This window comes from Python bivittatus, unplaced genomic scaffold (genome assembly GCF_059951505.1).
Source record: "Python bivittatus isolate LINGU-HERP-01145 unplaced genomic scaffold, Pbiv_v1 ctg000080_np1212, whole genome shotgun sequence".
Taxonomy (NCBI): domain Eukaryota; kingdom Metazoa; phylum Chordata; class Lepidosauria; order Squamata; family Pythonidae; genus Python; species Python bivittatus.
Window position 1 is genome coordinate 86,750,300 of NW_028277035.1, and position 21,021 is coordinate 86,771,320.

Genomic DNA, 21,021 nt, shown 5'->3' on the forward strand with positions numbered 1-21,021 from the left:
TTGTGAGAACCCTTATTTTTCATGATGTCTTTACTACAACTCCTTAGTTCCTGTGCTTAATGGCAGAGGTACCCACATTTGGATTTGGAGAGCTCACAAGGAAAACTTTCACCGAGTGGCCGCCTATTGACAAAATGACTGCCACATAGGCTTAGCCACTCCACATCATTTCCATTTACCAGAACACCAAATCCCAATCACTCCTTTAGACACCTCAGACTGTTTCCGGTTGTCCCAGTTTGTCTTTGCTTTTTTTCTGAGTCGGCGAAAAGATTTCAAGCAAAGAACTGGAACAGGGCACCCGTCATTTTTTTCTAGCAATGCCTATGGCAGGGATAGGCAATCTGCAAGCTTCAACTGCACGAGATCCTTGAGTCATCTTTTTGCAGCCCAGGGACCCATAACCCCAACAGCACAGTTGCCTTCCATTTTGAAGTAAGGAATTCAGGAAGAGGGTTGTATAAACCCTAAAACAATGTGCCTTGGTTAAGAACCAAAGAAAACCCTCCAAACTTCTCTGAACCCCTCCTTTCCACATAGGCGATGAGGCTCGACCCACGCTGCTTCCCAAAACATGTTAAAGGTAGCTTTTGGCCCACAACAGATTCCCTGTCCCTGCTCTGGAGTCCATGAGGAGCTCAGAGGCACCCCCATCAAGGAAGACAATGCAAGAGGCTGGCACTTTTGATCGCAGCACGTGTTTCCTGCATCTTTTAAAACTTAAAACACATTTTAAAAATTGTAACTAAATTGAATAAGGAATCAGGTATGTGCCAGAGGAGGTTTTTGGAGGGACCATGTTGCTTATTTCTATCTGTGGTAATTCAGCCTGTAATTAAAGGCTAAGAATACAAGGACGCAAGACCACTCATTAGCCTGCTCGCTCTCTGCAGCTCATGCATTCAGTTTTAGGCTGTTAAGTTGTTTGGGCCCAAGGAGCTGTCCTTCTGCATTCAGGAACTGGATTCGCTGTGGAATTCAGCTTCCTGGGAATCCCGATAAAACGTTTGTTCTCCCGGATATGCATTAAAGCAGGTGAGAAAGCCTAGCCAATTCCCACCGGGCCTAGGAAAGACTCATCAAAATTTGCAGCAGGTGGGGCAGGATCACAATTCCTTGTGCCCTTTCCTAATTTCCACTTAGAATCACCCAAAGCAGAATAAACAGTGAAAAGCAAAGACAATGAGAACATCGTGGTTGAAATACTGGACTTGCGCCAGGGGCACGCAAGGGCGTGTCAGGAAAGTTAAGAGGGCAGTCACAAGGCATATAAAAAAAGAGTGGGGGAGTTGTGGCTGCCATCTTGCCTTTTTTGACCCATAGTCTGTGACTTGGTTTTATAGTGAAACCAGCCACAGCCATGAACTTGGGCCACATACACTGCCTTGCCCACAGCTGAAGTTGTGCTGTTGTAGGAAAACAGAGGAGGAGGAAGGAAAAAGGAGAACCACCTACAGCTCTATCCTGCACAAAAAGGGGCTGAGATGCCAAATCAGACTTGTCAGAATGGGGATGGATGGAAGAGAGGAGGCATTTTTCCAATGATGTAACTAATTACGATAAAACAAAGATGTTAGCACAAACTTTAGATTAACCCTTCACCTTCCTGCCCTTATGCACCTCAGTGTCTTCGACCCAGTTCCGGCATGCAGCTTGTCACTCAGTGTACGGAATGAAAGCCCCGGCTCTTTCACCGCTTCTACTGGAACCCTTTGCTCCTGATGAGGCTCCAGGAGAATAATTGAGATCTTCGAGGGAGCTTGCCAAGACTGGGCTGAAAATTGCCTGGCGCTAGGGTAAGGCGTGAAGGCAGGCATATGGCATTCATTGCATGAATGTACCTGTTAACTCCCTGTTACATTTTTTTCCTAAGAGATTTCATGTTAAAGTATGTCTCTCCAAACGCGGGTACAGCCAAGAAGCGTGTAAAGGCAAGGAGATTCTGTGTATTTCCAACTAGAAGGACAATATGCGTGCCAAGACAACCTTACAAAGAAAGAGAACATGCAGCGCAATCCCAAATTAAGTCTCCAACTGACTAGCTGATAGATTTAATTTCAGAAAGGGTCCGCATAAAGTTTCAGATAGAGCCTGAAACATCAGCACACCTGCTTGTTTGTGCTTTCAAACCACAGAAAAGACAACCTGATCAGCAGAACGGCTTCTCTCACTAATCATGATCTAGAGGGCATCAAGGTTTTCCATCAGTTTCCAAAGGCAGTGAGCACCAGTGGTGCAAAAAATTCAGATCATTTCTCTGGCTCCATCAATTAGGAATTTGCAAAAAATTGATTTAGCAGGGTGCATTTGTACTGACCAGGTGATTCTGCAAAATGACTTTGAGGAAGCATTCATGTTCAAGAAACGCCATTTATTGTTCTTTAAGACTTTGGTGGGGTGGGGTGGGGGGTGGGGGCTGAACTGCGGGCTAATTTCCCTTAAACAGTATATAGAGCATGGGAAATGTGACAGCCAGTAAGGTACATGTGAAAGCCGTACTGTAGATGGAGTTCTTCCTCATTTGGGCTTCCAACCTCCTTTCCGTGTTGCACAACTCGAGAACCACCTCTTCTGCCTCTAAAGCCTGGCTCTTCGCCTCTGAGGGAGGGCCAAGTAACCCCCTTTCCCCAGGTATGGGCTGAGGGACAAATTTAATGTTCTGTACTTCACTGGCCATCTGCCCTAAGTTTTTTTCCAAATTACCAAGCTGCTCTTGCAAACTTGCAAGGAAGGAACTTATTTGTTTAGAGTAGACCAGCTGCTCCTTAACAGAAACTAACAGAGGGTCTATTTTTAGTGATGTGCTCGGGCTGTCTTTGGTCAAGGAAGCCCCTTCTCCTTCCTGTGATGTCACCGTTGCAAGTTGCAGGATGTTCCTCAGACTGGCCATGAGGTCACTTAGGTCCTGTTGCTGGGAGTTATAGACAGTGGCTTGCTCTCGGATAGCTTCCTGAAGGCTTATAGGTCCCTTTTGGGCTTCAAAAACTAAGGCTTTTAGTTCTTGCAACCTAACTCGGTTGATGTAAGTGGAACCCAAGACCCCAATCACAGCCCCCAACACTGAGCCAATAATGGACCAGTTCTTTGTTTTTTCAGCTCTCGTTCTCTCTTTTTCATGACTTTCCCGCACCGCAGCAGAGAAGAGAGAGAAGGCTTCCCGCTCAGACTCCTCAGCTGTTAGGTAGGTGATCCGGTATCTTTTCTCCTCCTGTAAGAAAGCCAACAGATCTTATTAAAATCCATCACCACCACAACAAGCCGGCAGCATGTTAAAAGCCTGAAGAAACATAATAGGTTCCATAAAGAAACCCAGTGCATCAGACAAGATGGAATGAAGTCAGCCCTGTTTTACCACTCCCTGCTCACGTGCCTTTTTCAAGGATTAGCTGTGCGGATATTTAGAAGTGAAAATAAAATACTTCATCTGCTAATTTCTGCAGCTCAAGTTGCTGACAAGTAGTCCTCGACTTACAACAGCAATTGGGACTGGAATTTGTCGCTAAGCGATGCAGTCGTCGGGGAGGGTGCAGAAGGCGTGGCGTGGGTTGGGGAGGCTGCAGAGGGTGTGGCGAGGTTCAGGAAGGGTGCGCAGGGATGTGAGGGTGTGCGCAATAGTGTGGTTTGGGTTGGGAGGGTGCAAGGGGGTGTGCAAGAGGCATGGCAGGGGTCAAGGAGGGTGCGCAAGGGTGCACAGTGAGGATCAGGGAGGGTGCATGGGTGCACAGGTGGGTCAGGGAGGGTGAATGGGGGTGTGTGAATGGCCAGCCCTGCATGAGCGCAGAGGGGCTGGAGGTGAGTGCACAGGTGGGGAAGACTTACCCCAGTGACTTGCAGCCTTCCGTCTCGGCTTCCCCACTGATTTTCTGGGGAAGCCGGTAGGGAAGGTTGTAAATGGTGATCATGTGATCACTGGGCACTGCAACCAGTCGTAAGTGCAAAATGGTTGACAAGTGCCCAGATTGCAGTCACATGATTGCAGGGGTGCTGGGATGGCTGGAACTTGAGGACTGGTCGAAACCACCATTTGTTCAGTGCTGTCGTAACTTTGAACAGCCACTGAACAAATAGTTGTAGGTCGAGAACTGTCAGCCCTCCCAGGTAAACCAGACAGGAAACACTGCATGAATTTAGACATAAAACCGATCTGATTGTAGGGTTCATCAAACCTTCTTCAAGAAACATTCATCTGATGTGCATGCTGTAAAGAATGAAACTGAATCCCTAGCATCCTCACTTCCAAGAACTATATGCAGGAAACACAGGAGAGACACTTACAGCCTCTAGCCTTGAAGAAATGCTGCCAGTCAGTATAAACCAGTGTTGTCCAAACTTGGCCACTTTAAGATGAGTGGACTTCAACTCCCAGAATTCCCCAGCCAGCCATGCTGGCTGGGGAATTGTGGGAGTTGAAGTCCACTCATCTTAAAGTGGCCAAGTTTGGACAACACTGGTATAAACAGTGGTGAGTTAGACTGATCAATCATTTAAGCAGCAAATATCCATATGTTCTAGGTAGCAAATTGGAATCTCCCCAACCAGACTGCCCAATTCACCAGGTTATTCAGAAACAGAGGCACCAACATATACATAAGAAGCTGCATTACATGGTGTTGGATCACTGGTCCATCTAGCCTATATTACTGGTACTGACAGGCAATAGCTTCTGGCATTAGGATCAGTGACTGAATCTGGGATCTTTAGACAAAGCGTGTGCTACAAAGTTTCTCTCCTAAAATGGGCATAGCCACATACATATGAGGGACGTTTTTAAACTGGGTAAGCCCATTTCAGACTTCCACTAAAATTTCCATGTGCTTTCCACCTCAAAATAGTTTTTAGCCATTCTACCAGTGAACTTTACAGAAGACTCTGCAACCTGGAACCTCAGAATAACCCTAGCCAAGATCTCTCTCTGCAGTTTCACCAAGAAGTGCCTACCTTATTAACACGGAAGAGCACAATCTGCTCCTCAGCATGATTTGCTCAAGAGTAAATTTCACAAACTCCAGTGGGATTTACTTCTTAGTAATTAATAGCATGCAGATTAGAGCTCTACATGAGAAGGGAGATGCCAGATGTTCAAGCTGGCTTTAGAAAAGGCAGAGGAACACAAGACATTATTGCTGATGCATCCTGGATAATTGGGAAAGACAAAGAATACCCGAAAGAAATCACTTCATTGATTATAGAATGGCCTTAGATGGTGTTGATCATGTCAAATTGTGGAATGGGTTTTAGAAAATGGGAATCCCAGAACATCTCATTGCAAAACCTATATACAGGTCAGGAAGTCACAGTACAGACAGAACATGCAAAACAGACCAGCTCGAGATTGGCAAAGCTGTATCCTCTTCTTTTATTTATTTAACCCATATGGAGAATATATATTGAGGAAGTTGGACTGAAGATGATGATCACGGTTTTAAAATTGAAGGAAAAAACATCAATAACCTGTCCTACGCTGATAATTCTACTCCGATAGCTGAAAATGCAGTTGATCCACAAGCTCTCGTAATGAAAGCCGAGGAGCATGGTGAAAAAATGGGATGAGGTTAAATATAAAGACCAAACTAATGTCAGTAGGTACAGCAACCAGCCTTAGAACTGACAGTTAAGATGCTGAAAGGATGGATGGCATCTGCCTTTTAGGATCAACTGTCAACAGTAAAAGAACCAACACTCAAAAATACGCCACAGGCTAGCACTTGGTAGAACAGCCATGAAGGCCTAGCCAAAGATATTCAAATACAGTGGTACCTCGGTTCACGAACTTAATTCGTTCCGCGACTCTGGTCGCGAACCGAATTGGTCGTGAACCGAATCAAATTTTCCCATAAGGTTCAATGTAAATACGGTTAATCCGTTCTGACCCCTCCGAATTTGGTCGCCAACCGATTTTTGATAGGGTCCCGAATCAAATTTCCCCATAAGGTTCAATGTAATTACGGTTAATCTGTTCTGAACCATGTTTTTTTTTTAAAACCACAAAAATATGACACAAAGTACAGCACGAAGAGAGAGAAAGCTAACCTTGCTCGACACGACTTCTGGCATGGAGGACAGGAAGGCGGGTGGGGAGGTGGATATTGCTTGGAGGGAGAGTCCCCTTCCCTATAGGAAGCCGTGACCATGTGTCACGGGAGGGAAAATGGCCGCGGATCCTGTTCATAACCCGATCCGGTGTTCGCGAACGGAGGCAAAATTTTGCGAACGGGGCTGTTCGTGAACCGAACTGTTCGTGAACAGAAGCGTTTGTGAGCCGAGGTACCACTGTACTGGGATGTGTCTGTATCTACAAAGATCAGAACAGTGCAGGCGATGTGTCCAGTTAAAGTTGGAAATCAGATGGAGTATCAGTGTTTTTGAACTTTGGTGTTGGGGAAGAGAATACCATGGATAGTTAAGAAAACACAGAAATGGACCATTGAACAAATGAAGCCAGAGTTGTCACTCAAGGCACGAATAACCAGGCTCAAATTATTATACTTGGTATACATTAGGCAAAGACCTCACTCTCTGCAGAAGTCTATAGTGCTGGGAAAGATGGAAGGAAAAAGAAGAGGATGACCATCAGCAAATGGATGGACTCTATTACAGCTGTGATGAGTACACCATTGGAAGGCTTCAAGGACCAGACATATAGATAGAGATCAACCTGCAGAAACTCTATCTACATGTCAAGGGTCAACGCAGACTCGATGGCACATAAGCAGTCAATCAATTAACAGAAGATCAGGCTAGCAAAGCTCCTAATCAAAGCAGCCAAGCTGAGTACCAGCGAGAATGCTCTTCACTCCAGTTGCTGTGAAGATGAGAGGGAAAGGACTATGTCCTCATCCCAGGTTTGTGGGCTTCCCAGGCTACATCTGATTGCTCCTTATGGGAAGAAAACACCGAACAAGAAGCACCTTTGCTTGGATTTAGATGGGTCTTCTTACATTCTGATTAAGCCCACACTGTGGCTTTGTTCAGATAAGATGACCAGAAAGACATATTCCTTTTTCTCCAGATACTGCTCTGGAGGAACATAGACTCCACTATATGACAATCAGCATCAGCCTATTATTTCTCAAAGTCTTTTATTACAAAGAGCCCCCACCTCATTCCTACTACTGAAACAGGATGAAATCTCATTTCCTTTTGGCCTGCAATATTTTAAGCTTCTCTGTTACAAGGGTCTGCCTCCTGAACTTGACTCAGCATTCATGCTCTAAAGCAAGTTTTGTAGATACTTGATTATTTGTGGCAAATGCTTCATTTGAGTATCAGTGAGGTTCTCATTTGTTGCACTGAATTTTGAAGGAGGTTTTAAGGGGGCAGATTAATCAGCTCTTGTTTGCAATCTTTTAAAGAAGTAATTTATGATGATTATAAACATTACTAGCGAGTAACAGGAAATATGAAAGCCTACAAAACTATCAGATTAAATCTGCTGTGTAATATGAGAGCAAGGGCAGAGGACAGCTTGGGACGCCTTGCAATGCGCCTGGGGAAGGAATAAGGCTCTGCCTGGCCTTGTCCCTGTGATGACTAATTTCTCTCATCTTACAGATTTCAATAGTTGCCACTAAAAACAAATCCTTAACTGCATAATTCCACTCTGAGCTCCCCTTTCTTGCTCACAGAAGAGTGTAACAAAGAAATAAAATCCAGGTTTTAGATTCCTTGCAATTGGTCTTTCAATGTTGTGTTTAGTCCACGATAGTAGCATTTGCTTTGGGGAACAGCAACGATTCTTCTGCTTTATCAGATGGTGTTCCTGCCATTCTTTCCCTTTGGAACAGGATGGTTGTGCAAACACATCTGGGATGCTGGGAAGCAACTCCATCTGCTTGATTAGAGAGCAACATCAGCCAGACTATAGGAGCACAGGTCCCTTCCTTGTTTCTCATGACCAGTCTCTCCCAAGGGAGTGGAGCACAGCCCTTGTTTTTTTGTTTTCTTTTAAACTCATCATGAAGCACATTTTGGAGGGGAGCAAAGGGAAGATGGAAACAGCTTCAGCAATGAATAGAAAGAGCAGAAAGAACAGGCTGCAGTTCTGAGAGTGCAAAGGCACCACTTTACAACGGGATTGTTGGGACACTACTTTCCCAGACACTTTGTGAGGTCACACAACAGAATCATGTTGTCAAGTGCTATTGGGGAAGTGGACAGATCAGAGGGTTTGACAATGCACTAGCTAAGCCATGTTCGTGATGTGTAGCACCTTCTCAGCCATGGGGTTCCCAACACTGGAGCTCATTTCAAGGAAGCACACAGGGAAAAAGAATCTGAAGACGAGAAAGAGGATCTTATACCCGAAGGGGTGGGGGATTGTAGCCAGAGTGAATAGGCACATTAATTCAGAAAACAATCTGCCCTCTCCAAGCCTTAGGGTCAGCTGCTCCAAGCTCAACAATTCATTGCCAAACTGTAATTCTGCAATGTGACAAAAGGGGAAGAAAATGAAATACATGGGAAATCATACAAATTGCACATAACACATTTTAAGTTATGTCAAATTAAGTCTGTGTCCTTGCACTATTCAATTTTCTGAACGTGGCTCATGGCATGCCACGCAAAGGGATACCCCTCCGAAAAAATCTGCGCTTTCCCAATTCAGATGTGGAGGGAAATACCCATGTGAATCCTATCCATAGTTCTCAGAACGACATCCTTTTTATTCAGTAGGATTTGCTCTTAAATAACAGTGCGTATGATTGCTCCCCTAACATGGAAGAAACCTGTAGCAAAGATGTTCTTGGGAAAGGATTTTTCCTCTTACATTTTGGAAAGACTTCTTCAGAGAACGTAACACTCCCCTTTGGAATTTCTTAATACAAGATATGATGATGGCCCCAGGCTTAGAAAGCTGGAACGGTGCATGCCATATTTTGAATGAATCATGTCTCAGTGGCACCACATATGCTTTGAGTGCAAAAAGCCTGAAATTCAATCTCTATGATGCCTAGGGAGAGCAGGAAAGACCTATTTCAAACCTTGTAGAACTGCTTTTAGACATTATAGAACACCTTTCTCTCATTCTCTCTGGATGGCCATGTTGGCTGAGGACTCTGAGAGTTTCAGCCCCAATACATCAGAAGAGCACCAAGCTGGAGAAGACTAGCATTGTGAGCTTGATAGACTGACTTAGCATAAAGCAGGAATAGTCAGTTTTTTTAGCCAAGGGGCTTGACATCACTCTACACAGGGCTGGCTTTAGTAGGCACTGGTCTAGGGTACCAAAGCTTAGGGGTGCTAATGCTGCCCCTCCCTCCAAATAATTCTAAAAATGCAAATCTTCACATCAACTGGAAGTGGCGCCATCCGTCAATGAGGTCTAGGGGCACCATGTACCCTTGAGCCAGCACTGACCCTACAGATTGGCTAGTGGGCTACAGGAGGTATTTTGGTAATGCAACTGAAAATTTTGGGCCTCATTTTCATGGCCTGGATGGGTGTTAAGGATGGAAATGGCTGTGTTTTGTCTTAGAGAAGCTTGGCACACCTGATTTCCATCCTTATTTTGACATTGTAGCCATTATGCCATTGAATTCTGAATTCTGGGATGCTTTGAGAACTCCAAATGAGGAGCCAGGAGGGCCTTGTGCCAGTTGCAGGTTATTTACCCTTGGTATATTTATGTTTAAGTAGAACTTAAGTTCCACTGTGCCCAAAAAGACTCACGTTCTCCCAACAAGCATGTTTAGCATTGCAGCTGGAGATGAATGCCCTTAGGAATACAGCTGGAGAAACAGAGGAGCCCACATGGTTTGACTGTGGGCTTCCCAGGAACATCTGGCTAGCTGCTACACAGGAGATGATCCTGGACTAGATAAGAATCCTGCTCCAAGTAAGAATACTGTTCCTGCCTGTGAAACCAGTCAATATTCTTCTCAGGGAAGTATTAAATTTCTTGATCATCAATACAGTGTATTTATAATGAAACCTGTTGTGCAATCCAACCTGTATAGCAAGTCCTAGCCATCCATCAAGTTGGATGTAAAAAGCAGGTAAGCCTGGAATTATGTGTACAGAACAGAAGGAAAAGAAACTAATAGGTTGCATTACTTTTCCCTGCTGTAAGGCAAAAATGGATGAAATGTTTTGTTTCAACTCTTTCCCCTCCCACCCCACCCCTCATTTACTTCCACATCACCAAAATTAAACATGCATATTTTGGGAACTGAAGGAATGTCAGACCTTCTTAAAAGTACTTTCAAAAGGAAAGCTGTGTTCTAGATGGATGGCAAGTTGGCGAACAGCAAGGGATGGGAACTATGCCAAAAAGAAAAAAGAAAAAAGAAAAAAGAAAAGAAAAAAGAAAAGAAAAGAAAAGAAAAAAGAAAAGAAAAAAGAAAAAAGAAAAGAAAAGAAAAGAAAAGAAAAGAGAAAAGAAAAGAAAAGAAGAAAAGAAAAGAAAAGAAAAGAAAAGAAAAGAAAAGAAAAGAAAAGAAAAGAAAAGAAAAGAAAAGAAAAGAAAAGAAAAGAAAAGGACATATTGCTAAAAATATCATGAATACATCAGGAGGAGGAGAGCAGCCAGGGGAACAGTCAGATTGCTAGTTGACAAAAGGTTTGCTAAAAAGAGAAAGATTGCAGAGAAGTTTCATGGAATTCTTGTTTTGGAAAGATATCCATGCCTGGATGGTTTTTTTCAGGAAGGAATCTGAAGGATTAAGTCAAGCAGAAGCAACTAGTGATAGAATTCTTGAAGTATTTAAAAACTTGAAATTCACTGATCATCTAGAAAAAATAGGCAACAGTAATTAAAATTAGGTTTCCCTAAAAATGCATTGAAAAGTTGTGGACATAATGCTGAGTTTTAAGAAGACTACTGTTGTCCATCCGTCCGTCCGTCCGTCTGTCAAATTTGTATGCTGCCCATCTCCCCCAGCGGGCGACTTATCCTAACATCTGACAGGTAAATTAGTAATTATTACTTCTTCAAAGAACATATAATCAAATTATGGAAATAGATGGAGGCTAAAGCAGTAATGACAATTTGTCATGATGGCTACTGTGTTAACTCCAGAACCAGAGGTGTGTTATTCTTTTGAATACCAGACTTTGGAGAGCACAACAGAAAGTCCTATTGTTCCTATGTCCTGCTTATTCTTATGGCCTGTCCAGAGGTTTCTGACTGGTTGGTCTGGGAAACAAGATGTTGGACCAGATGGATCCTTCATTTCATCCAGTCTGTTTATGATGTTAATCTAAGCCTCAGCAGCCTTTCGTCACGGTTTGAGAGCAACAATTGGCATGTAGAGAGGACATCTTGAGAAATGAAGGACAACAAAAAATAGTGGTCTATGATTTTATCTACTTTTTATTATTCATTTATTGTTATTAATATAAAACTGCTTTATTATAGTATATTTGGCATGGGGCGAAAAAAAGGGCGAAAAACCAACCCTTCAGTGTGGCTAGCACCTTGAAGATGCTCCCATATGTTAACATCTTACTGACCATCAACATCTTGGAAGACATTATTTGTGTATGTGTTTGGTTTCTATTCTATTTTTATTGTATTTTATATTGTTTTTATTGTATTTTAATATTTATTGCTGTTTTATTGTGAACCGCCCAGAGTCACTTTTTGTGAGATGGGCGGTATCTAAATTTGAAATATAAATAAATAAATATTTTATATCACATTTTGAACAGATTTGTACCCTTTGATAACAGAGGCTGGGCAATTCAGAAAGATAATATAATAATTAAAGAAGACAAGGTTAACTTACTGAGTTCTGTTACTGAAAGATGTGGCTTGCTGGTTACTGGCGTTAAAAATAATCAAACCAGTTTATCCAGTCTAAATAAGGCACTGATGGTGAATGGAGCCTTCAGATGTAGAAGCAAAAGAACATTAAAACCCATCTGTCATAAAAGGGATTCTTTTCAAGACTGCCCTCATCCGGCTGAACTCATCTTACAGAATGCTTGTTACAGGGAAAACTTGGCTACTGGGATGGAAGTTACATCTCCATCAAGGATTTGAAGAGTGTAGGTCAGTGTTGTCCAAACTTGGCCACTTTAAGATGAGTGGACTTCAACTCCCAGAATTCCCCAGCCAGCCATGCTGGGAGTTGAAGTCCACTCATCTTAAAGTGGCCAAGTTTGGACAACACTGGTGTAGGTAAAACAAATATGTTTCATGCAACTCCTTCTACACTCACATAAAGGAAACATGTTATGATGCCCTGGAATGCTGGACTGCTACTGACTCAAGGTCCACATTCCACAGTGCTGGGGGAGGCGGTCCAGGACCAGATATGGAGGAAGATCCAGGTCTTTAAGGGGTAAAATGGGTGTCTTAAGCCTCTGTAAGGCTTAATGTGTCTCTCAAAATTTCTCAGCCCTAATTCTTAATTTAAAAAAAACCCGCTAGGACAAAAAAGAGATGCTAGTGGCCTGTATGTGACAGTATTTTTTGCACTCCTGCTCTGGAACCTAGAGAAGGCTGCATGTGTTCTTTGCTTTAAGAACAGTGACAAGAGCTTTGCACAACGCTATTGTGTATTACATGGATGAGAATCTCTCATTCAGCCTGCAGGATCTAAAGCACAATTACTACCCGCTTAGGCAATCTGAGGCTGTGTTTGCGCCTACAAGCACTAGGGAGCTTGCTGGAGCCCACATTTCACGTGCATCAGTCATGAGGATAGAGAAACAGCCCCCCCCCAACCCTCTAAGCAAGTCATGCAAATGTACACTACTTCACATTCTAGGAAAGGCAAGAAGTACAAATGAGGTTCAATCCTGCTTAGCTTTTCAGGATCAGCCAAAATCAGCTAAGTGCTGCCACCTACCTGGCTAAAGTCTCCTTTCAGTAGACCCTAATTACTAGTTACTTCATGGATCCATCCATGGATTTTTCTTGGCAACGATATAGAAGTGGTCTGCCAATGCCTTCTTCCAGAATGCTTTTTCAAATTTCCAGTCTGGCCTACAGACCAGGGATTTCCTTGTACTGTAGTCTCCCACCATAGCACTAATTAGGGCTGATTCCACTTATATGCTTCAACCAAGATTAGCTTGCAGCACTCATCAAAGGATCTTTATAGACTGAGATTCTTTATAGACTAAGTTTCAGAACTGCATGTTCTATGTCCAGTACCAATTTCTACTCTTGTAGACTGCACTTGTACTATGGGAAAGAAACCATAGAAAGCTATAGAACGTGCTCCAGCTTCCAGAATTGCCAATTATACAGAATGGTTTGCTTGCTTGCCACAATATAATGAAGCTGTTCTGCCAAGCCTCTATAAGGCATAGCCTTTGCTCCAGTAAGACTAGAAATCTTATTTTATAGGCCAATATTTTACCTCCCCAGTGACCCATGCCTTCTTTCTTGCTTCCACGCTATTAATGATCCCTGCATCAAAGACTCCTGGCCTTTGCCACATAATTAATAATAAATAAAAATATGAATAACCTCTTCCACACATTCACTCATTTAGAAACAGATGGGATGGCTTGTTTGACAACTACAAAGCTACAGAGAACCGTATTCTGGTCTCAAAGGTTGGTCAAAAACTAAGAGATGTGGGGAGAGGGGCTTATTTTCCCCTCCTCCTCAGAAATTCATCCTTACACCAGAAAAGCAGCTTGGTCCCAACTATGTATGAATGAAGATACAGCTACAGGAAGCTTCCAGAAAGAGAGTTAGACTCTAATTCAGTGTTTCTCAACCGTGGCCATTTTTAAGATATATGGACTTCAGCTCCCAGAATTCCCCAGCCAACGTGCTGGAAATTCTGGGAGCTGAAGTCCACATATCTCAAAGTTGCTAAGGTTGAGAAACACTGCTCTAATTCAGCTGACCCTTCTTCCAGCAGTTTTGGCATCAAATCATCCCTGTGAATCCATGGGGCACTCCAGGAGTCGTTGCCAGTTTGCAATTGCTCCCGAATTAATTGTCATTTACTTCTCCCCATCTGGATTCAAATGGCATGAGGAGCTGTGGCTGAAGTCAGGAACCTTACTACAAGCCAGGGTTCCAGGCTGTCATGAAAGTGGAGAGCTTTAAATGCAAACATGGGTTTGCAGTGAGCTGGGATAACACACCTCAACATACCTAACCTTTCATAAGCTGCCTTAAGAAATACCAAATTGAAAGGAAAGTGCCATTATTCAAAATAATCAATAAAGAAAATGTCTCGCCAGAATAAATTTAGCAAATCCAATTATCCAAATGTGATATGTAGCTCGTTGAAAACGCTCTCTGCGTATAAAAGGTCAGCATATTGTTAGCATTTTTGCTGATAAATCTAACGTTTCATTTCTTTAAACAAAAGCTCCAGTGCAACAGAATTTGGCTAAGCTCCCTCCTAATTAAAAGAAACACTTCCATAACTAGTCAACAAAACTGTGACAGCTTTTTAATTGGAAGTTTTATTTTTCATTTGCATGTTTTAACATAAGCCAACCTGAAGCAGTTCCAAAAGAGAATGAATGAAAGTCCAAAAATAAACAAAATTCAAAAGACTGGTTCAGATGCCGCCAACATTTTGGGCTATTCTTACCTGCAATAGCTTGTGCTCCAAAGTTGCCAGTTCCAAGTACTGAGCATCCTCACGTGAAACTCTGTCTAAACGGTCCCGAATTTCTTTCAGTTTGAGCTGCTGGGCCTCCCACGTTTCACGAGTTTCTCGTACGATCCCTCGAGCAAACATAAACTGTTTTTCAGCCTGGAAGACATGGGGTGAAAAAGGAAGAGCTGACTATGTACTTATCTGATAGCTTAACTAGGGCACATCTGAACTGCAAAACCTCAGACTACCACCAGATGGCAGCAGAGAGTACAGAGTGTTTTGAATCTTTCCTTCCACCTAGCGGTTATGGGGATGTTTGCAGCCCAGATCCACAGCCCTGGCCAAATCCACTGGAATGCTAATACTTGCTTGCTCCAACTAGCATATTTGGCCATGCTGGTTGTGAATTTGGCAACTACAATGCTGGCTTCAACTAGCATATTTTGGCCTGATTGTGAATTTGTCAACTACAATGCCAACACATCCAGAAGGCACCAGACGGAGAAAAACAAACTTATGCTAACAATAGTAGACACCCATACTGCAGAAAGGATGGGACACAAATGATCAGAGAAATATTACATTTGTGAGTAATATTTTCACCCATTTTTGCCTTTCAAATCCATGGACAAGAGTCAATTACAGATGGTTCTTATTTAATGACCACTCATTCAGTGACAATTTGAACTTGCAACAGTGGTGAACGAGTGGCAGTCACAACCAGACCTTGTACTTATGACCGCTGCAGTGTCCCTGCAGTCATGTGATCATGATCCGGGTGCTCGGCAACCAGATCGTGATTATGATGTTGCAGCGTCCTGCTGTCACATGATTACAATTTGTGACCTTCCCTGCCAGCTTCCCACAAAGAAAGTCAATGGGGAAGCCAGCAGGCAGTTTGAAGTTGTGGCTACATAAGGTCCTCACTTAACAACCTGCATGATCCTTGTTTAACAATGGCAACTGGGACTGCCAGAACTGTCATCGCTAAGCGGTGCAGTCATGTGATTTTTCAACTTACAACTGCATCACTTAACAATGGAGTTTCTGATCCCAATTAGTGTCATTAAATGAGGATGACCTATAAAACAGTAAAATAAAAATATTACTGGAAAAAATGAGAAAAAGGAAACCAGTAGCAATTGAAAGGATCGGGTAAAACACTCAACCCAAAGTCTTCCTCAAGGAAGAGTCTTCACAGTGTAGTGAAAAGCTGTTAAAACGGTCACAACCAGGCCTTCTCCTTGACTTTGGGACGCATCGTAGAGCCTCCCTAACTAGTGAAATAAGCAGGCACTCCCACCAAAGGCAGCCTTTGAAGAAATTATATCCAGATGGACCAGTTATCCCCTCATTACCTCTGTCACTTTTCCCTGGGCTTCTCGGACTTCATTAATGCCAACAAATTCCTCATATTTGTCCCACCAGCTTTGCGTAGCTGCAGAGATTCGCTGAACGGAGTGTCTTCCCAAATCCTTTCCAGCTCCAGAGAGGCGGCAAAGAAAAACTTTAGCTGTTTCCATCGCGTTGGCTGCTTCAGACTTTTTGGAGGCCGGAGAGCAGTACGTCCTCGTAAGGGATAACAAATGGGGACGATGCATTTTGTGATGCTCTGACAGCAAGTGAACTAGCACGTCCAGGCACTTCACTGAACCTGAACACACAAGGCCACCATTGTGAAAAACAAATACCTATAAGGATACAGAAGGGAAGGCAACAAGAACACCATGTGAGAAACCCATAAAAAAACTCATCTACGAAGATTTTAAAAAAGCAGTCAGCAGGTTGAAATGAGTGTTCAAATTAATCTCTACATCTGGAGTCACCCATACAGTGGCATGACGTGTTAATGCAGTCACTATGCCCAAATTGTCACACTTTGGTTCACACCAGCTTCTTTTTTCTTTTTCTCTATAGAGCTGAATGGATCATTTCCTCCATTCATATGCACTGAAGCAGAAGATTTATCCTACAAAAACTGTTTTGAGGAGATGGAATCCCATCCTCATCAAGCCCCTTGGGTGGATGGGCTACTCCCAGATATGGACATAAAGGTGGAATATAAACTGCAAAAATAAAAAAATAAGGAAAAAAAGCTTTTCCTACACATTGCCCCATGCCCCATATTCTTCATTTCCAGCTTCTACCCTGTATTCTCTCTCCCCTTCTCTTGGGTGGAGAAATTCAACACATACATATTTTTTTCTGGATGAGGAGTAGGAAGAAACATTGAAGATGTTGAAGACCCTTAGTTTTCTTAACTTAAAATATGTCCAATAGAGACCTAATTGATTGATCTATACAAACAGGCAGTCAAGTCCATATCAGCTGTGCTCGGATTCTCATTTTCCATGCAATAAATTTGTTTACATCAGTTTCTATATTAGTTTGCAACTTTAGCAAAAAGCCCCCCCCCAACTTGCCAAAGAATATATTTATATTTCTGGAAGCATTTCTAAGGTAGGCCTTTTTATATGTACCTATCCCAGTATTTTCCTTAAAATATTCCGTTTTGGGTCCTTACTTATACAATGCATTCATGTGCATGTTTCTGTGCAGATTTTTGAACACCCCACATTTTTAAAAGTGTGGAAAACTGTACGTTTGAAGAAGGAGATGGCTATAAAGTTACTTTTAAATCAACTGGTCTTGAACCTTGAAGAATGTCAACCAGCTGCTAACCTTCCCTTTTGAAACAAGGATCCGGGGCAGTGGTGACAGCAGTTCAATGCCAGGCAACTCTTGGATGACATGAGTTTTTATTTAAGACCCTTTCTAATGTGGCTACTAGACTACTGCATGCAACTAAATCTCTGAGTGGTTTTTGACCATGAGATCGATTTCAGATTAGCTGCCCGGATGGGAAATAGGGACTGTAGGACACGATGATCCAGTGGTTCCGTCCCTACTTTGCTGACTGATTCCAGGTGGTGCAAGGAATCAGTGTTTCAGATTACGTTACTTTGCTATGGACTTCTAAAGGCTTTATTTGCTCCCCATGCTTTTTAATCTTTACATGAAACCATCATCAAAGGGTGATTACTGCAAAAAAAGTGAAGGTGAAAGAAATATAGTGTATAATGTGCATAGAAAAAAAACAATGCAAAGAAAGAAGTCAAAGAGAACAACGAATGTATAAAATTAAAAGAGGCAGGGAAAATGTAGAGCAATGTTGATAAACATTTAAAAAATGCTTTGGAAGCATGTGAAGGGGACAAAACCAGGAGCCTCCAGCAGAATGACTGGAATTTAAAACAAAAATGATGAAATGATTTGGGACGAAAGTAAAGTGAGGGAATGCTGGAAGGAGGATTTTAAAGATTTGCATGGAAATGATAGTGATATTGAAATGAATGAATACCCCTTTTCTGTATCTTGCATAATGTGGTTGTCTTGAAGGCAGTCCCTAAACAAGTTATGGATGTTGGGTTTGAATGTATCTAGAAAACCAGTCATAAAAATTAGTCTAGACATTTGGAGTCAAAAGTCATATGTCATCACCCAGGCCTGTCTACCATCCTGTTGTGTACTTATCCAAACACAGACACTGTTCTATCTTAGCTGACATAAGCTGAGACAAATAGAGATAAACACATCTGCTCACCCATAGTAGCTTTTTCATGGGAAACTTCTTTGCACAGCTTCGTGTTGTGCACCAGTTGCACCCATTCCTGGATCGTGCGGCTCTGCTCACAGGCACTCATGCCCTAGCCATCTCCCAGAGAGACTACTGCAACTTGCTCTACATGGAGCTGCCCTTGAAGAGTATCAGGAAGCTTCAGCTGGTACAAAATGCAGCAGTGCGGGCAGTTGTGTGTGCCCCTAGAACGGCACGTTACACCTCTGCTCTGCGAACTGCATTGGTTGCCACTCTGCTTCCTGGTCCAATTCAAGGTGCTGGTTTTGACCCTTAAAGCCCTTCATGGCATGGGGCCAGGCTATCTGAGGGACTACCTCCACCCAATTACATCTGCCTGTCCCATCAGGTCCAGCAGAAGGGGTCTGCTACGGGTTCCGTCTGCAAAGGAGTTATATATCTGGCAGGACCAAGGAGACAGGCTTTTTCTGCCGTGGCACCCTGTGGAACATCATTCCCCCCAGGGTGAGACTGGCCCCATCCCTGACATCCTTCCAGAAGTCCCTTAAAACATGGCTGTGTCCTCTGACTTGGGGATCTCAAAGAAGTGGTGAATTAGTGACATGGCTGTATTGCCTATAATAATAACTCTCTCTGCTACTCTGGTAGTAGTCATCCTGATTGGCGCTCTTCTTTATAGAATGTTTGTTAATTGCTAGTGTTTTTAAGTGTTAGTTTTTATTATGTGTTTTTATTGTATGCCACCCAGAGTTAGGCCCATATTCTGTGAGATGGGCAGCTACATAAATATGTTCCTATATATATAGGAGGCTGGCAAGGGGGAAGAGAAAATGGAGATTAAAGACAGACTTCTGGAAAGAAGGAGGAGCAATGGCTGGTAGATCAAAATGGATTCTAGGCAGCCCCATCTGTTGAAAGCTGGCTGGTTCAAGGAGAACCCATGACAAGACTCTTGAAGTGGAACTGGGTGGGGATCTGAAAACCACGGAAAAAAGAAGAGGGGCCAAAAAGGGACATCTTCCTGGCATGTATGGCTTCCTTAGGAGGCTGAAGAGACAGAAGGAACGTTGCCCACCAGAGACTGCCAGCCAGCATAATTAACCCCTTGCTTAACTCAAAGTAGGAGGTAGGAACGGAATACAGAAAGAGCATTGCTGCATTTAGTCAACACTGTAGGCTGCATATGTATCCAGCAGAGAGCGTGTGAAGTCCGCACATCTTAAAGTTGCCAAGTTTGAGAAACACTGTTTTAAAATGTATGGCCAAAGGCATGCAAATGAAGCTGTGTTATGGCTTTGTGGCCACTTTGCTATTACTTATCAGAAAGGGAACGAGAGCTGGGAAAGTGAGCATGCTGTAATGCAGTGTTTCTCAACCTTAGCAACTTTAAGGTGTATGGACTTCAACTCCCAGAATTTCCCAGCCAGCTTGCTGGCTGGGGAATTCTGGGAGTTGAAGTCCACACACCTTAAAGTTGCTGAGGTTGAGAAATACTGCTGTAATGTATACTGCCTGAAATGCTTTACATGAACGAGCTACCATAAGAAGGCCATGCCCAGAATATGAGGGCAAGAGGACCTATCTCTCATATTCCCCAGTTTTTAAGAGGTGTACCAACCCTTTCTTTCTAACACCCAGGTTTATACCTTTTTTAGAGCCACTGCTACCTCCAACCCTTATTTCCATGTCCAAGTCACAGCTACGGCATACGGCAATTTTCCCAAGTTCATCCCAGAATACCAGTTATGGTCTCCCCGGGCAAAGAGCTGAGGTTCTATCATTTGTCCTCTGCTAAAAGTGTAACTGATCACCCCTGAGTGTAAGACTGCTTTTAATTTTCTTGGGAACTCCCAGGGCTCCTAAGTATGGCAACAAGTCTTGACTGGGCTGTAAAATACTTTTATAGTTTAAAAAAAGCTCCTAGGGTTTCTATGTGGTTTCTGGACATCCTTCAAAATGCTGTTTCCCCAAAACCAGCCCCGTACTGGGTTACAATTCTCACTCATCCCCGCTAGCACACAGATGTTCGCTATTGCAACTCCACATTTGCAAAAGCACTACACAGCACTGAGGAAGGCTCTGTTAAGTCTCCCTAGGGAAATCCTCGCGTGCTCCCACACTAAGATCATCTTCAGGGGTCTCTTCCCCAGACATCCCTGCTGGTTTTGCAAATGAACTCGCTGCACCTATGCGTTTTGCAAATGAGCATAGATTGCTGCACCCGCGCACTTGGAGAGAAGTGGGAACCATACGGCGATTCCGGGGGGGTTAAGCATCCTCGGCTGACGCACTGGACCACAACAATGCGAGCTGCACGCAAGCAGGACATTGCTATGCTTTTCCATCTCACCCACCCCTGGCTGCTCTGCTGCCCCCCGTTCCCACAGCCTCCCCGCGTGCGTCCCCGCCCGCTTCTCCCGGAATCGCAGCAGCCCCGAACCCCACTCCCCTCCGCCCGGAAGGAGCCCTTTCCTTCCTTCCTTCCTTCCTTCACTCACTGCAAGACTCCCCCTCCAGCCGCCGCACGCGTCCTTCTTCGATTTCACATGCCGCCGAGCCGGAAGCGGACCAAAGCCGCGGCGGAAACAATGCGCGGCTCTCTGCGGACGTCGTGAACCGCCTTCGGAAGTCGCTCTTCGAGGGCCACGGAGGGGTGGTGCCATTCTACATTTAGTATATCCATGGTGAAGCCCTCAGGCGTTAGATTAGAGCGAGCCGCTCATTCATTCAACCAGATGGGGGGCGCTTCTCCTAAGAGCTTTGAAAAAAATATTGAAGACCCATCCCTAATTGGTCATTGACAAATTTGATATATAAATACATAAGTAAAATACACACACACAATGGGATCCTTCCGATAGAAAAGAAAATAGGCAGCTTAGGGTTGAACTGTGGAATCATTAC

The 21,021-nt window shown here is 43.5% G+C and overlaps 1 protein-coding gene across 1 annotated transcript; it reads right to left on the reverse strand.

The window, feature by feature from the left end:
• Positions 1-2,349: 2,349 nt before the first annotated feature.
• Positions 2,350-20,814, reverse strand: CCDC51 (coiled-coil domain containing 51). The gene is made up of 4 exons (XM_007435248.4): positions 20,616-20,814; positions 15,878-16,210; positions 14,511-14,675; positions 2,350-3,208 (listed from the first exon to the last, which is right to left on the reverse strand). The coding sequence occupies exons 1-4, from the start codon at positions 20,778-20,780 to the stop codon at positions 2,429-2,431; spliced, it is 1,443 nt and encodes a 480-aa protein (XP_007435310.3). The 5' UTR covers positions 20,781-20,814; the 3' UTR covers positions 2,350-2,428.
• Positions 20,815-21,021: the final 207 nt, after the last annotated feature.

What these genes read in the sequence shown, in the direction of transcription:
- CCDC51 (XM_007435248.4), bottom strand. Translation starts at nt 20,780, where the DNA reads ATGGCACCACCCCTCCGTGGCCCTCGAAGAGCGACTTCCGAAGGCGGT. An exon ending in CCCAGGGAAAAGTGACAGAG is followed by an intron (nt 14,676 to 15,877) that starts GTAATGAGGGGA and finishes CATGTCTTCCAG; the next exon opens with GCTGAAAAACAGTTTATGTT. An exon ending in TGGAGCACAAGCTATTGCAG is followed by an intron (nt 3,209 to 14,510) that starts GTAAGAATAGCC and finishes GCTTTCTTACAG; the next exon opens with GAGGAGAAAAGATACCGGAT.